This window comes from Dicentrarchus labrax, unplaced genomic scaffold (genome assembly GCF_905237075.1).
Source record: "Dicentrarchus labrax unplaced genomic scaffold, dlabrax2021, whole genome shotgun sequence".
Taxonomy (NCBI): domain Eukaryota; kingdom Metazoa; phylum Chordata; class Actinopteri; family Moronidae; genus Dicentrarchus; species Dicentrarchus labrax.
Genome location: NW_026136875.1, coordinates 1,761,659 through 1,777,026, shown reverse-complemented (window position 1 = coordinate 1,777,026; position 15,368 = coordinate 1,761,659). Strand labels below are relative to the sequence as shown.

The 15,368-nt window shown below is 38.7% G+C and overlaps 5 protein-coding genes across 5 annotated transcripts; 2 read left to right on the top strand and 3 right to left on the bottom strand.

The window, feature by feature from the left end:
* Positions 1-2,292: 2,292 nt before the first annotated feature.
* On the bottom strand, positions 2,293-2,980 carry LOC127360346 (histone H4). The gene has a single exon (XM_051394736.1). The coding sequence runs from the start codon at positions 2,949-2,951 to the stop codon at positions 2,640-2,642; it is 312 nt and encodes a 103-aa protein (XP_051250696.1). The 5' UTR covers positions 2,952-2,980; the 3' UTR covers positions 2,293-2,639.
* A 2,833-nt stretch (positions 2,981-5,813) lies between these two features.
* Positions 5,814-6,862, top strand: LOC127360342 (histone H2B 1/2-like). Its single transcript, XM_051394732.1, has one exon. The coding sequence runs from the start codon at positions 5,831-5,833 to the stop codon at positions 6,197-6,199; it is 369 nt and encodes a 122-aa protein (XP_051250692.1). The 5' UTR covers positions 5,814-5,830; the 3' UTR covers positions 6,200-6,862.
* Positions 6,863-7,801: 939 nt separating this feature from the next.
* LOC127360339 (histone H2A-like) lies at positions 7,802-9,086 on the top strand. Its single transcript, XM_051394729.1, has one exon. The coding sequence runs from the start codon at positions 7,838-7,840 to the stop codon at positions 8,222-8,224; it is 387 nt and encodes a 128-aa protein (XP_051250689.1). The 5' UTR covers positions 7,802-7,837; the 3' UTR covers positions 8,225-9,086.
* Positions 9,087-9,457: 371 nt separating this feature from the next.
* On the bottom strand, positions 9,458-10,139 carry LOC127360337 (histone H3). The gene has a single exon (XM_051394727.1). The coding sequence runs from the start codon at positions 9,990-9,992 to the stop codon at positions 9,582-9,584; it is 411 nt and encodes a 136-aa protein (XP_051250687.1). The 5' UTR covers positions 9,993-10,139; the 3' UTR covers positions 9,458-9,581.
* A 580-nt stretch (positions 10,140-10,719) lies between these two features.
* On the bottom strand, positions 10,720-12,363 carry LOC127360348 (histone H1-like). The gene has a single exon (XM_051394738.1). It carries the CDS (start codon positions 12,312-12,314, stop codon positions 11,715-11,717), a length of 600 nt encoding a protein of 199 aa, XP_051250698.1. The 5' UTR covers positions 12,315-12,363; the 3' UTR covers positions 10,720-11,714.
* Between the last annotated feature and the right edge of the window lie 3,005 nt (positions 12,364-15,368).

Genomic DNA, 15,368 nt, shown 5'->3' with positions numbered 1-15,368 from the left:
GACCATTTGGTGCCCTAGGCGAACTGTAGCTGATAAAAGAGGCTTCAGTTTTCCTCAGAAGGTTGACTGCAACATCCATCTGCATTGTCTCTGATTGTAATAGTTTGCTGACATGCTGAATTTTGGTCAGGATGTCATGCCATACCACAGTACAGATTGAGAAGCGGTAAGATCCAACCTCTTCGGCCAAAGATTGTGCCTCGATTTTTAAGGCTGGATCTGTGGCCTGACTTCTGCAGCCTGGTATCTCACAGCCTCTACACTGTTGATACGACTCTCCCATCTAGTATCTGACCAGGATTTCAGGGTTGTGGTCACATATTTTTTTAAGATGGACCATCTCTGTGTGGAGACAGAAAATAGTGTGAAAAGCTTCTGCAGGTAGCCAAAGTAGCTGGTGGCATCTGCAGAGCTTTTTGCTGCATCAGCTACTACCAGATTCACTATGTGTGCTCCGCATGGCACAAATAAAGCTCTAAGATGTTTTTCAAGGAGTCTGGCTTCGACACCTTTCTTCTTCCCTTTCATATTGGCACCATTGTCATAAGACTGCCCTCTGCAGTCTTCAAATGGGATGCTGAGCTCTTTGAGTCTCCTTGGGATGAGGGTTGAAAGGTTTTCTCCAGTGGACTCTTCTGCCTCAAGGAACCACATAAAATGTTCTTTTATTTGTGGGTGTCCTCAACTGCAACAAGTCAAATGATGACCGACAGTTGCTCTTCATGGCTCAAATCAGGGGTGCAATCCAAAATGATTGAGAAGTATTTATTTTATTGAATTTCTTTGACTATAACTTCCAGGAGCTTTCCACGAGTGCAATCAGTAAGTTCATTTTGAATATTTTTTCCTAAGTAGGATGTACAGTTAACTCGTGTTTCCACGTCAGCAACATGCTGCTTCAATACACGATCACATTTGTATAATTTATATTTATATAAAATTATTCTAAATTAAAATACAGACACTTTTAGTTAAAGTCAGGTAACAGCAGTATTGCATTTTTTTCATTCAACAAAGTTATTGCACATATAAATTTGAAAACGGTCCAAATGAACTTCTTGGCCGTTCTAGTTCTAAGCTAGCGTTGCTTTATTTCAACTTAGCTAGCAAGCTAATACAAATGAAACGTCTTCACACAAAACGGGATTTAAAAAAGATGACGTAATGTTATTTTTATATTGGGACTTCTCCTCCTTCTCCTCCTCCTCCTCCTCCTCTTTTCTTCTCTTTCGGTACTGCTCACTCGAGGGCTTTGACGGCCGTTTCATCTCGCCAGCAGTGTGCAAGATATATCAAAACATAACCTGTCTGTCCCTTGACGTGACCTGACCTCTGACACCTGTCTTACCCTCTGAGGTGTGCAGCCAATGACCACACGTCACGTGACTCAGCACCACAAGTGAGAAAAAAAAAGTGATATTTTATATAGTGAATATATATATATATATATATATATTCACTATATAAAATATCACTGAATCAGCAGGAGAAACAGCCGACAGTCGTTTCAGGACAATTACAAAAACATTTGTAACCATGAAAATAAACCAGTGATCAGTTTATTGATCTCCTGTGCTTCAGTTCGATAGGAACACGTACTTTGAGGTTGTCTTTAAAACAATATAGGTTAACATATGAGTGAATTCTGTCCACGGAGATATTTTAATATCAGATAAAGGGGATGTTGAGTTTAAACATTGCATTTGTTTATTTGTTTACATATAGCCGGCCTCATTAAGAAGGACAGGAATATTTATATCTTTAGTATTTGATTTTTTGTGATTCTTATGCACCAAGGCAAATTCCTCCTATGATAATAATAAACCAGATTCTGATTCTAAAGACTGAACAATTTTATTCTGTTCTTGCTGCTTTGATCAGTTAATGGACCATCCTGCCTCTATTATGCATCCTTAACCAAAGTAACAAGTTCTGCTTTAAGTTTACAAACATTTTCTTATTATTAATGCTGAAATGTGATTATCCGTGTGTATCAATCACTATCAGGTTTAATTTTTCATACACAAAATTAAAATGCTGTATCTCTTTATAGACATGCTTTGATCAAGTCACCATTTTATCAATGAATTAGTCTTTTGTTAAAACTAGTATAAGTATATAGTATGCAAAAATTAATACAATAATGCAAATGTATTATGTTCTACTTAAAGAACACAAAAACCACAATGCCTATCCTACATGGAGCCATTTATTATAAATACATTTAAAAAATGTAAGGAGCAAAAACTAACTTAATTCAATACCACAATATGAATTATATATAGGACTATAAAGCCTTGATGAAATCCATTTATGAAACTCGCAAGTAAATGTAAAATGTATTTTTCCCCCCCTCAAGATTATGTTATATATGCTCAGTGAAAACAATTTTACATTATGATACATTGTTGCCAGTTTAGTTCTAGTGTATGAATAGAGAGATTCATATTGAAGGAAACTGGAGTTCTAACGCTCCATGCTGATAAGACAAGTAAAACTGATCTCATGACCACACATATGAATATATAAAATTTCTGAGAACTAAAATAAAAAAGTGATCAGGGACTGTGAGCTCTGCAGATAAAGTGTGTGGCTCTTAAAAGAGCCTTTGGTTCGTTATCAGCGGGTCTGGATGAGCTTTAACCGCCGAAGCCGTACAGGGTGCGGCCCTGCCTCTTCAGAGCGTACACCACGTCCATGGCGGTGACGGTCTTCCTCTTGGCGTGCTCGGTGTAGGTGACGGCATCACGGATCACGTTCTCCAGGAACACCTTGAGCACACCGCGGGTCTCCTCGTAGATCAGACCGGAGATACGCTTCACACCGCCACGGCGAGCCAGACGGCGGATGGCGGGTTTGGTGATTCCCTGGATGTTATCACGGAGAACTTTACGGTGACGCTTGGCGCCTCCTTTACCGAGTCCCTTGCCTCCTTTTCCGCGGCCAGACATTTTCTTATTGTTGGTTGGTCAACGGTGAATGAGTGGATGCTGCTCGACCGTCACTATTTACAGCCTGACTGCGGACGTAGCAGAGGACAGGCAGCGCGTAGTTCACTGGGTGGAGCCTCTTTTCTACACGTCCCTGTAACACCCCTTGTTGTAAAATTACAGCGTTAACTTTATCCATCCTAAAAAACAATCTGTTATATTTTAACTTATTTTTTTACCACATTTCCATAGTGGTACATAATAGCATTGTGAGACTGAACAATAGGACCCAACGTATTGTTCAGTCTCACAATGCTATTGGGTGGTACATTTGTTTAGTCCCTCCTTATGGCCATGAACTCACACAACCTCACAAGGTTTCCTTCAAACAATATCTCTTTGTTTTATTGGACTGTATTCATCAGATTCAAGTAAGTAAAATGTTATTACAATGTCTAGAGCATTGCATATGTAGTTATTGTGGAATAGACTCATCAAATTTTTGTTATATATTTGGGTGAGTGTGGTAGTAGGCTAGGCTTGTTGCAGTGGGCACAAACAGGTTGTATTCCCTCCACTACACCACTGCCGGAAACAGAGTATTTTTTTTATACATGGACAGTATTCATTCTACCCTTGTGTTGTGTTCTGGTCAAATTTGACAGATTTAAAAGTTTTATCTCTAAAAAATGTAGTTAATTTGATCAGACTGACCTAAATTTCCATGACTTTGTCCACAAAGAGGATATCAACAGACAATTCAGTTCTGGGAAAGGTGAAAATGTTCCTGAATGTGGGGTGTGGATGGAAGTGGGGGTATGCATGTTTTCCTTTTAGTATGATAATTAGAGAACATGGCAAGCCGAATTGTTATGTCAAGGCAGTATTGTGCGACTATATGGCTGGTGGTTGGGATGCATGTTTCATTTAGCATGATAAGTAGAGAGCATAGACTAATTTACATTTACATTTACATGTAGGCCATTTAGCAGACGCTTTTATCCAAAGCGACTTACAATAAGCAGACAGTATTATCTGCCTGGAAAACATTTCTACCCTGAGCAGTTGGTCCACCACCCTATCTATTCCTTCAGGTTATGTACTACTAAAAAGCATATTTATACATGTTAATTAATTAATATTTTATTTTCAGAATGCCACCAGCAAGGACAGAGCCGCGATACAGTGTACAGGATGGGATTGATATTACCAAAACTGGAGAGAGTGAAGTTGAGATGGATCTCGATAACACTGATGAGACTGATAAAGACTCAGATGAAGATGTCTGTCAACAAGTGGACAAAGAAAACTGTCTGGATATTACAGGAGATGACATTTCCCTTGACACACTATTGGAATAATTCCAGAAGTTTGTGTCCGAAGACATGATTGAGGCTCTGACACAAAACACAAATGAGTACAGCTTTCAGACACATGGAACATCTGTAAACACCACTGCGAAGGAAACTGAAAACTGAAAAAATGTTTGGCATGTACCTGAAGATGGGCCGGGTACAAATGGCTGGAACCCGTATGTATTGGGAGACAGAGACACGGTACTCCCCTGTTGACGTCATTACATTTTGTAAACAACATGACAGTATCTGAGATGGAAAAGAAAGACAAACTATGGAAACTCAGACCATGGTTTGATTCATTCAGAGAGAAATGCCTGCAGTTGGTACCAGAAGAGCATGATGATTCCTTTCAAGGGGAAAGCCAAATATAAGTTCCCCATCAAATCCTGTCTCTGGTACATGTACATCTTATAAACACTTAAAAATAAAAACACACACACTTTAATTTCTGCATCAAAGGCCTCCTACAACAACATCTGAAAGGTAAAATCATTTTTTTCTTCTGGGGTTTTCTATATTTGGGTTAAACAGGGTTAAAATCTTTATACATTTTATAATAAAAATATTATAAACTGATTTATTCTCTTTAGTGTTGATCGTGGTTCTCGTCCTCCTATCTCCGACCTCTTATGTGACCCCGAGGTCCTCAAATGCTGCGTTCAGGTTCCCAAAACCAGAGTTTTAATCAGAGGAGATCAGGAAGGAAAATTCACTTCATTAAAACAACACTTTTATAACAATATTGCTTCCTGTGATCTTTCTATCTCACCTTTTATTCACTGTGATTGTGTTGTTTTATTTTTATATTGTTACTGATGGTTCTTAGTGTTTGATTCCTGATGTTTTACCATTAAAAGCACTTTGTAAACCTGATTTTAAATGGTGTTATTTATATATAGTTGATTCTTATTTTAACGAATCACTTTTAAATGATGAAGTGTCTCATTAATGTTCATTTAGACGCAGAAAAGATCGCTGCCCGTCCGTTTCACTCATTGCTGTGAAAAGACTGAAATAAAAAGGAGCTTTTAAAATGATTTCCATTCAGCTTCAAATCAGTTAAACATACTTTGTGTCGTCCAACAGTCGAGTATTAGACAAAAGACTAAAATACAATGAAACATTTCCAGGAATATGTAGATTATTTCCAGGATATTCGGGGACTGTGATAAAGACTAATGTAATATTGGGACAACAGCTGATAAACATCCTTCAGGTGATATTGATCACTGTGTGTTTATTAACTGTATATTTAGTGGTTTAATCTGTTGAATCAGTGTTACAGGAGCGACCTGCAGCACAGAGCAGTTCACACATATTCACATTATGTATTTTATTAGTATTTTCTGTTTCTGTCTGAACTTTAATGGCTGTGAATGATCTGTTCAGGCGGTTTCTTGGCGCATGCGCAGTGTGTAGGGTAACCACTCAGCCAATCCCGTGCGAGGAACAGCGCAGTGAGATTTGCATCATGAACATACAAAGAGAGCCGTCCGCCGGTACCGACTTCATCTGATCAAGGACATCCAATCCGGAATCAACATGCCTGAACCACCCAAAGCACCGAAGAAGGGCTCCAAGAAAGCCGTCTCCAAGGCAACCAAGAGCGGCAAGAAGAGGAGAAGGACCAGGAAGGAGAGCTACGCCATCTACGTGTACAAAGTCCTGAAGCAGGTCCACCCCGACACCGGGATCTCCTCCAAGGCCATGGGCATCATGAACTCCTTCGTGAGCGACATCTTCGAGCGTATCGCCGGTGAGGCCTCCCGTCTGGCTCACTACAACAAGCGCTCCACCATCACCTCCAGGGAGATCCAGACCGCCGTCCGCCTGCTGCTGCCCGGGGAGCTGGCCAAGCACGCCGTGTCCGAGGGCACCAAGGCTGTGACCAAATACACCAGCTCCAAGTAAACAGCTGTTTACTCAACAACAACAACGGTCCTTTTCAGGACCACCCACTGCTTCTACTGAGAGCTCTGATCCTCCTGTTACAATCACTGACATCAGAAACATTTAATATTTAAACAGCTCATCTGAACAATTTAAAATGATTTACTAAGGATTTCCTTAGTTGTCATTTAATAGGCACCTAGGTAATGCTACAATTTTAGATGATTAATATCCCAATACTTATGATCCTCACCTATACCATTGTGAGTGTATATATTGATTATTATAAATATATTAGTTTATCAGTGTTTGTTCACATATTAAATGTATCTAGTTAAACCAACCTTCCTGTATATAAAACAATTAATGTAAACATAAACCACTATTACATTTGTGTATTGGACATTTTATACTTTGTACGTTAGTAACTACATCACTTATAGTCTGGAGTTCTGGATTATATTTAATGTTATAGGGTAATAATTATTCATGTAACTTATAAAGAACAGAAATAGGGAGCTGACTGGTTCCTGACCAACACGTCACTATAATACTAATGTAGAGCAGATAATAAAGTGTTTGTGTTTTTCTTCATCATTTTACCTGATATGTGTTTTATGTGTTGTAAGGTTTCTTCCTGTAGTCACTTTCTTCTGTTTTCTGAATAAATTGGATGGTTTTGTATACGTTTGCTGTGTTTCTTCCTACAATTATAAACATATTTCTCGAGTTTTACTGTATATTTGATTTTATTTAGAAACATCACTGGATGGCAGGTTGTGCTGATTTTAGGGGAATAAACTGAATTCAATGTTTTTACCACTTTCTATATTCACAAAGACAAACGTTTGAGAGATTAGTGTCCATATAAACACATTTCTTCTACATCTGAATGATCTGAAGAAATGTACTAAGAACTGAGGAGGAGATATTCAATTAATATATAAATACATACAAATATAACTTGTTTTTGAGGTGAACAGATGTCTGATTACATTTATGGAGGGAAACTAAAGCACCGTTCATCAACAGATTAACATGGGGTTTGTGTTTAACCTTCAAAATATAGGCACGATCAGAAGCAGTTAAACTATTTAGTTCATGATCTACATTAAATTAAATTCAGGCTATATGAGACAAAAAAAGCTTCACTCTCATTTATTTTCATATCAAGAAAATACGTTTTTAGGTGATATAAGTATTGTTTAGTAGCCTATTGCATTTTAAGTAATATGATTACTTTTATTAAATCTTTTATTAAATACTATAATACTAATACTATAATATAATTTAATACTTTTATTAAATCCTATTAAATCTAATATATTTTAGACACATATCTGGTATATGTTTATAGTGTATATTATATTTGGGAATGTGTGACTGATGTCTTTCTTTGTCTAACTCATCCACAATGAGTCTTTCTCTTCTAAACATTCTGGCGGTTAAATTGAAGAATAGTCCAGTTTGAGCGGTCTTGTTTTATTGTGAAAAGGCCGAATGGCGCCAAACGGAAGCGTTCTAATGACAGGAAGCTAGAACGAGCTCGTTTCTGATTGGCCGATCAGAGTAACGCTCGCTCGCTGCTCGGTATAAAGTTGGGTTCCGCTCTCTGAGAAACATTCTCCTTTCGACTCTGACTCGAGAAATAACCTGAAAATGTCTGGACGTGGAAAGACCGGAGCCGGAAAGGCCAGAGCAAAGGCAAAGAGCCGATCATCCCGTGCCGGACTCCAGTTCCCCGTCGGCCGTGTCCACAGGCTGCTGAGGAAGGGAAACTACGCTCAGCGTGTCGGTGCCGGAGCTCCGGTGTACCTGGCCGCCGTGCTGGAGTACCTCACCGCTGAGATCCTGGAGTTGGCCGGAAACGCCGCCCGTGACAACAAGAAGACCAGAATCATCCCCCGCCATCTGCAGCTGGCCGTCCGCAACGACGAGGAGCTGAACAAACTGCTCGGTGGAGTCACCATCGCTCAGGGAGGCGTCCTGCCCAACATCCAGGCCGTCCTGCTGCCCAAGAAGACCGAGAAGGTCGCCAAGAAGTAAATACCCGGATCCGACTTGAACACAACACAACGGCTCTTTTAAGAGCCACACACTCCTAACTAACGAGACAGTTCCTCTTGATTATCAGTGACTATTACTGAGAAGTTATCAATGATATGAATAACAGCCACTATATATATATATATATATATACTTTATTTATCCTGAGTAATCCTTGTGTATGTTTCCAACAGTAAACAATAAACCTACAATGAGAAACTTATAACACAGTGAACTGTGCAGATGGAGGCAGGATTTGTCCTTTATCCTCCCTTGCTCTAACTAGGAGCTGTTGCAGTCTGTAAATAAAGGAACACATTAACATTGTTTACAGAAACAGGTAGCTGGGATAACTTAACAGTGTATAAAGTCAGGAAAGTAAAGAAACAGTTTGAATATAAAATTTGCTAAAATGGACTTAGTCTTTAAGTAGACTAGCATGTAACTAAAAATAGCATCACCATGATTTATAGGAACAAAAATGCAGAAACGGTTCAATAATACTTATGTTGGATTTGAATATAGATAATTGTATAATTTTATCTGCAATTTATGCTGCTAAACTGCATTTAACTGCAGTCTTTCTTGCATTTAATTACTCGCTTTCTTTTTTTCTACTTATGTTATCTGTATGTGCTTACATTTGGCTAATTGATTTATTTTAGGTTAGCCTTTATTTTATTTCTTAACTCTAACCCTGTATTACTTTCCCACTTTTGTATTGCAACAGTAAGGATTCAATACTTTGCCATACAACTCAGTGCAAGTTGCTATGGATTTGCTTCAGTGTGCTCAGGACATCAACATATTGATACATATACGATATCCCACACAGTATCACACTTGATACACGCAGATAAAAAGAAAAGGCCATACTGTTCACAACATACCTGGATGACAGAGTGATAGATGTCAAGTTAAAGTTATATGGTGCATGGGGATGCAGAGCCCAACACAGACTGTAGTTCTATGTATGAGTAGTCACTCTCAATGAAGCTATTAAACAGAAATATACATGTATTGGTGGGTAAGTAATATAATGTTGAAACTAATGTAAAGGAATACATATAAAAGCTATTAGGTCAGTGAACCACCACTATGTAGTATACATTAATATACTATTGCTTTCCATATGGACATTAGTAGAGACAGTAGGAAGTTAATTAGAATGCAAACATGTACAACTCAGTAAATCTTAACTAATATGATATAAAAGCCTTATTGTGCATAAATAGAGAATATTGATTATTAATAAAAGAAGCAGCTGTATGAACTGACGGAAACTTTGCTCTCTTATCGGATGTATGTGGCTCTTAAAAGAGCCGTTGTGTTGTTGGTTATCGGGTCTCAGGTCAGTTTAAGCCCTCTCTCCGCGGATACGGCGGGCCAGCTGGATGTCTTTGGGCATGATGGTCACCCTCTTGGCGTGGATGGCGCACAGGTTGGTGTCCTCGAACAGACCCACCAGGTAAGCCTCGCTGGCCTCCTGCAGAGCCATGACGGCGGAGCTCTGGAAGCGCAGGTCGGTCTTGAAGTCCTGAGCGATCTCCCTCACCAGGCGCTGGAAGGGCAGCTTGCGGATCAGCAGCTCGGTGGACTTCTGGTAGCGGCGGATCTCCCTCAGAGCCACGGTACCGGGCCTGTAACGATGGGGCTTCTTCACTCCGCCGGTGGCGGGGGCGCTCTTACGGGCAGCCTTGGTCGCCAGCTGCTTCCTGGGAGCCTTTCCTCCGGTGGACTTACGGGCGGTCTGCTTGGTTCTGGCCATTGTTGATTATTAGTCTTCTCTGAGTTCACAGCGAAAGAATGAATTCTCACTGCGAACAGCGGCTTTATGAAGGAACTGCCGCAGCGAGGTCGGCGCTGATTGGTCCAGCCACAGTTGCGCGCGCGTTCTAGCTCATCGACTATTGGCAGAAAAAAATCAAACTAACCAATCAGCGACAGGCTGTTGAACAAGAGAGACACCAACGGTTGTCTGGTTGAACCGGTTTCATAGAGACTGTTTATATCCATTAATGTTAAACATCCTGAACCACACTGTGTGTAGATATATATAGTAATCTATTACATTATTACTCTGAACTATTTATTGAATTATTAATTATTAATTAAGTATTGTGCTGATACAATTACTTCATTTTCAGACAGAAACATTGTACTTGTTTATTTTACTATATTTAACGACAGTTTGATACTTTGAGACTTTACAAACTAAATATAATAAATATTAAATCATCATTATACATTATAAACTATTCAGCAGTGTGAAGTGATATCTGAGTACTTTCACCAATAAATGATCAATTAGAGAAAGGGTGAAAATAATCATTATGAATTCACATAATTATATTATATATACATTAATGCACTTTTGGCACTGGTTGCACTTTAATGTTGTAAAGTTGTCTTGTAAAACTTCAATAAAGTTTATTTTAAAGTGGAAATAATCCACAATGGGCCCAAATAATTGAATGATTAAAATGTCATTAAGATTTTCATTATAAACAGATTTATTCATACATATACAAACATCATCAACATCACAATAATGATGCTTTTTATTGTAACAATAAAATAATTGAGGTCTGTAAAATAACATTCAGAGGAAGATATATTGACTGTAAGGAGCAGAAATATTAATCAGTTATATTTGCTTGAAAAAAAAACAACCTAAATAAAGTTTTAACTAGAAATCAATTTTATTTCTTCAGAGATCAATAAAACATCCATTAACACATTTAATGACCTATTGGTGATGTTAGATGTCTTCAAACTGACACCAAACTGGGGTGTCCAGACATTTTAGGGCAGTGGCCCCCCGACCCAACTCCTCTAGATCCGCCCCTGAAAATAACTTTTCAGCTAAATTATGTTAAAAAAGCTACAAAAGTAATAAACGTACAACTACTATAAACATAGAAATACATAAATAAAATGTTAAAGAGTCAAAATTATGTAAGTAGAGCAAGTTAACAACAAACTAGTTTTATTTTATTTAAATTCTGACCATTTAAAAATAATAATAATGTTATAAGTGTAGTAAATGTGTATTTTATGAAACGCTTGAGACATTAACACGAATAGAAAACACGAAAAAAGCACCGTAACAAAAATATATTCTATAATAGAAATTTATAAAACTGAATTCCTTAAACTAATTTGGGACGAGTGCAACAGACTAATAATTAAACTTAAATAAATTAACTTTGTGTTATTTGTAGAGTGACTGAAGATTCTTCTCATCAACATTATTGTGACACTGAATGACTGAAATATAAAACAGGACAATAATTATAACCCCATATTGAGCCGATAGCTGTAAATGTACCTGAATATCTAATATTTAATAAAGATGTACAATAACAACCTCCAGTTGTATAAAGTATATACAGTATAAGCAGTAGAGGATGGAGGAGCTGCTCTTTAGTAGAAGCTGTGGTGGCTCTTAAAAGAGCCGTTGGTGCACTGAGTGCAGGATTAAACCGCTTTACTTCTTGGTCTTCTTGGGAGCTGCTTTCTTTGCCGGAGCTTTCTTTGCCGGACTCTTCTTCGGAGCGGCCTTCTTCACCACCTTCTTGGCGGGAGCCTTCTTGGGACTCTTCTTCACTGGCGCCTTCTTGACAGCTTTCTTGGCCGGTGCCTTCTTCGGGGACTTTTTGGGCGCCACTTTCTTGGGTGTCGCTTTCTTGGCGGCGGTTTTCTTGGCTGCGGGCTTCTTGGCTTTAACGGGGGCCTTCTTCTTCACCACTTTCTTCACGGGTTTGGCGGCTTTGGTCTCCTTCTTGGCGAGCTTGAAGGATCCGGAGGCGCCGGTCCCGGAGGTCTGGGCCAGGGTGCCTTTGGTCACCAGCTTGGTGACGGCGGTGTTGATGCGCTTGTTGGCCTTGGCCACATCGACGCCTTTGCCGGCCAGGACCTTCTTCAGCCCCGCCAGTGACAGCCCCTTGCGCTCCTTGGACTCGGTCACGGCGCTGATGATCAGCTTCGGGAGGGTGGGTCCATCCTTCTTGGGCCGGGGAGCCGACTTCTTCTTCGGGGCCTTGGCCGGGGCTTTCGCCGGGGCGGCTGCTGGAGCTTCTTCTGCCATGTCTGTCAGTCTGTGCTGTGTCTGTGTGAAGGTGTCCGAGCTGAGAGCAGGAGGCGGGACTTATAAAGCACATGAGAACCGTGGAGAGTCAACCCGCGCCGCCGCTCCGCCGTCCTGCTCTCGTGTGGCGACACTTTGTGTTTTCTCCTCCACATTTTGGGGATAAAATTCAGCGAGAGAAACGTTTGAGATCACAACTGTTGTTGTTTCGGGGAGAAAACGCCCGTCCCTTCGCACTCGGCTCCGTGTTTGGCGCCGAGGACTCGCTGATTTACTTCCAGGACGCTTCAAACCTCCGTAACACACAGTCACTTTGTGCAACTCGCAGTCTGTCTTCACGTTTCGTCTCCTAAAATGTATAAAATCTGTCGGTATGTGAAAGTCCCAGTGGTGTTACAGTGAGCAGAGACATGTGAGCGGACAATAAGAGTGAAATCGCGGCGGTGGACGGATTTATTTGCTCTGAATCAGAGAAGTTTTGTGCGGAGGTAAACACACGGGTGCCGCCGGTGACTCAGGCGGTTCTCGGACTCCTGTCACAGATGGATCCGCCGGGAGAAAAACTCCAGTTTCCACCAAATGTCCCATTGAACGTGAAGACACTGATAACACAGTTTAATATGTTAATAATCCTCTGATTCAACCTTTTAATTCACTTACATTTCTGTCTCCTGCTGTACCTGAATCACTTCAATCTGCTGCACATTAATATCACATTGTACACACTCTCATATATTCCTCAGTTCATTATTATTTAAATCATATTTACAACCTTTACTGACACTGAGTGTGTTCACAGGACTTTATTAAACTGCTGTAACACATAATGAAGTAACTGCAGTGAACAGGAGATAAAATAATATGTAGGTTCAGTGTTAGTTTATAATGTTTGATCATTTTAAAACAAACAATATTGGCTTTGTTTGAATAAAAGTCTTTAAATTGAAGTTTTAAGTTGAAGTTCAACAGTTGTTGTAGTTGAGTTATGATCAATAAAAGAGTCAAAATTCAACTGATTAATATACTTTTACACTAATGACTGCAGCCCAATAATTATATTAAACAATCTGATGATTCAGTGATTTTATCTTATTTTAAATGTCAGTAAAACACAGCAGATGTTCATTGATCCGACACTACAGTGACTGATCTGGAGCCAGCGGTCGTCAATAATCAGATCAATACCTGCTGTACAATATCACATTTCTCTATTATACAGTAAAATACTGTACTTTATATTGCATTGTGGGTAATTTCATACAGCAGGAATATATTATTATTTTTAAAACTATAAAGTATATTTAAGTATAATAATATTGATAACTGAAGAATACATAATTATTAGTAATAATAATTAATATAATGTATCAATATTAATATAACGGATATATTTCAGCACAATATAATAAAATACAGTAAAATGTTGTTTTTAAGTGATATTTTTCTGTTTTCTGTAAATAGTTTTATAGAATCAGAATCAGGTTTATCACCAAATAGTTTTCACTTATGAGGAATCTGATTTGGTACTTTGGTGCAAAAGAATCACAAACAAGATACAAACATATAAATAAACATAAAGATAGAGACAATAAAAAGGAGGAGCTTCTATAAACAAACATAAAGAGTGAGAGAATATTTATTGTGGCGTGAGGATTTGGTCCTGATAGACTTCCTGAAGTCCACAACCATCTCCACAGTCTTTAGAGCGTTGAGCTCCAGGTGGTTCTGGCTGCACCGGGTCACCAGATGATGGTCCATCTCCACCAGAGAGGAGCCCGATGAGGGAGCTGTCCTCCATGAGCTTCAGGATCCTGACGGACTGATGAGGTGCAGCTGTTGGTGTACAGGAAGAAGATGAGAGGAGGAAGAGCGCTGATGAAGGATCCGCTGCTGATGGTCCAGGAGTCAGAGACCATGTTCCTCCAGCTTCACCTGCTGTCAGACAGGAAGTCTGTGATCCACCTGCAGGCGGACTCAGGTACAGCGAGCTGGGAGAGCCGGTCCTGGAGCAGAGCTCGAGTCCACAAACAGGATCCTGGCAGAGACCTGTTGGTTCTGTAGGACCGCAGGAGGTCCGGGACCGGCTCTGTTAGCGGTTGTGAGGAGATAAATTACAGTTAATGTCATTTAATGTCAAATCTAAATACAGCGACGTTTATTTAAATGTTTATTTAAATGTTAAAGTCGAATGTGTCTTTCTGCTTTTAACATGTTGATTGTTATTGTTTGTTTGTTTGTTTATTATTGTGATCAACAGATTGCAGCACTTTATAAAACAAACAATAATATTTATAACTGAGTGTTTCTCATACAACAGATTTATGATCATTTGATGTCTTATTTAATATTTCAGTATATTGATGAATTTAATGTTTATTGTCCAAAGAGACGAAAGACAAACATTCACACTGAACATTGACGTTGCAGAAATATTGGAAACAACAATTTAATATAAAAAGATTAAACTCTATTTATTGTTATTTTTTCTTTTCCAAACTATTTACTGTGAAAGTTTTTAAAATTTTGGAAAATAAAATATTTATTAGAGTTTGAATGTAAATATATTAAATATATTGAAACATGATGTAAATGTAAATATAACATTAATGTGACTTTGAGCCGGAAATATTACAACAACTTTATTTTAACTGTAATTTCTCTTTAACAATTTTATTAAATTCTGATTGAATCGTATTATTGATCAAACAGGTTCAAAATCCACATTCATATTAATATAACGTGAAATAACAAATGTGTCCCAGCTGACTTTAAACAACATAATGAAGACAAACAGAATGACAACACAAACTTGAACTAACTCATATTTTATTATCCTGTTATTGTAGATAATAATTAATGTTTCTGTTTTCTAAAGGCTGATAATGATTTTAACTTTAATCAGCTTCAGTTTGTCTGGAAACTTCCTGATTTTAATGTTAATAATTTCACTTTATAATCAAATATTCTCTCTCGAACACAAAATGAAGTTTTATTTTCTGTCCCAGACGTCCAATAAATAAATAATATAAATAAATAAATAATAATGGAAAGAAA

Excerpts from the sequence above, each read along its gene's own strand:
- LOC127360346 (XM_051394736.1), bottom strand. The coding sequence starts at position 2,951 with ATGTCTGGCCGCGGAAAAGGAGGCAAGGGACTCGGTAAAGGAGGCGCC.
- LOC127360342 (XM_051394732.1), top strand. The coding sequence starts at position 5,831 with ATGCCTGAACCACCCAAAGCACCGAAGAAGGGCTCCAAGAAAGCCGTC.
- LOC127360339 (XM_051394729.1), top strand. The coding sequence starts at position 7,838 with ATGTCTGGACGTGGAAAGACCGGAGCCGGAAAGGCCAGAGCAAAGGCA.
- LOC127360337 (XM_051394727.1), bottom strand. The coding sequence starts at position 9,992 with ATGGCCAGAACCAAGCAGACCGCCCGTAAGTCCACCGGAGGAAAGGCT.
- LOC127360348 (XM_051394738.1), bottom strand. The coding sequence starts at position 12,314 with ATGGCAGAAGAAGCTCCAGCAGCCGCCCCGGCGAAAGCCCCGGCCAAG.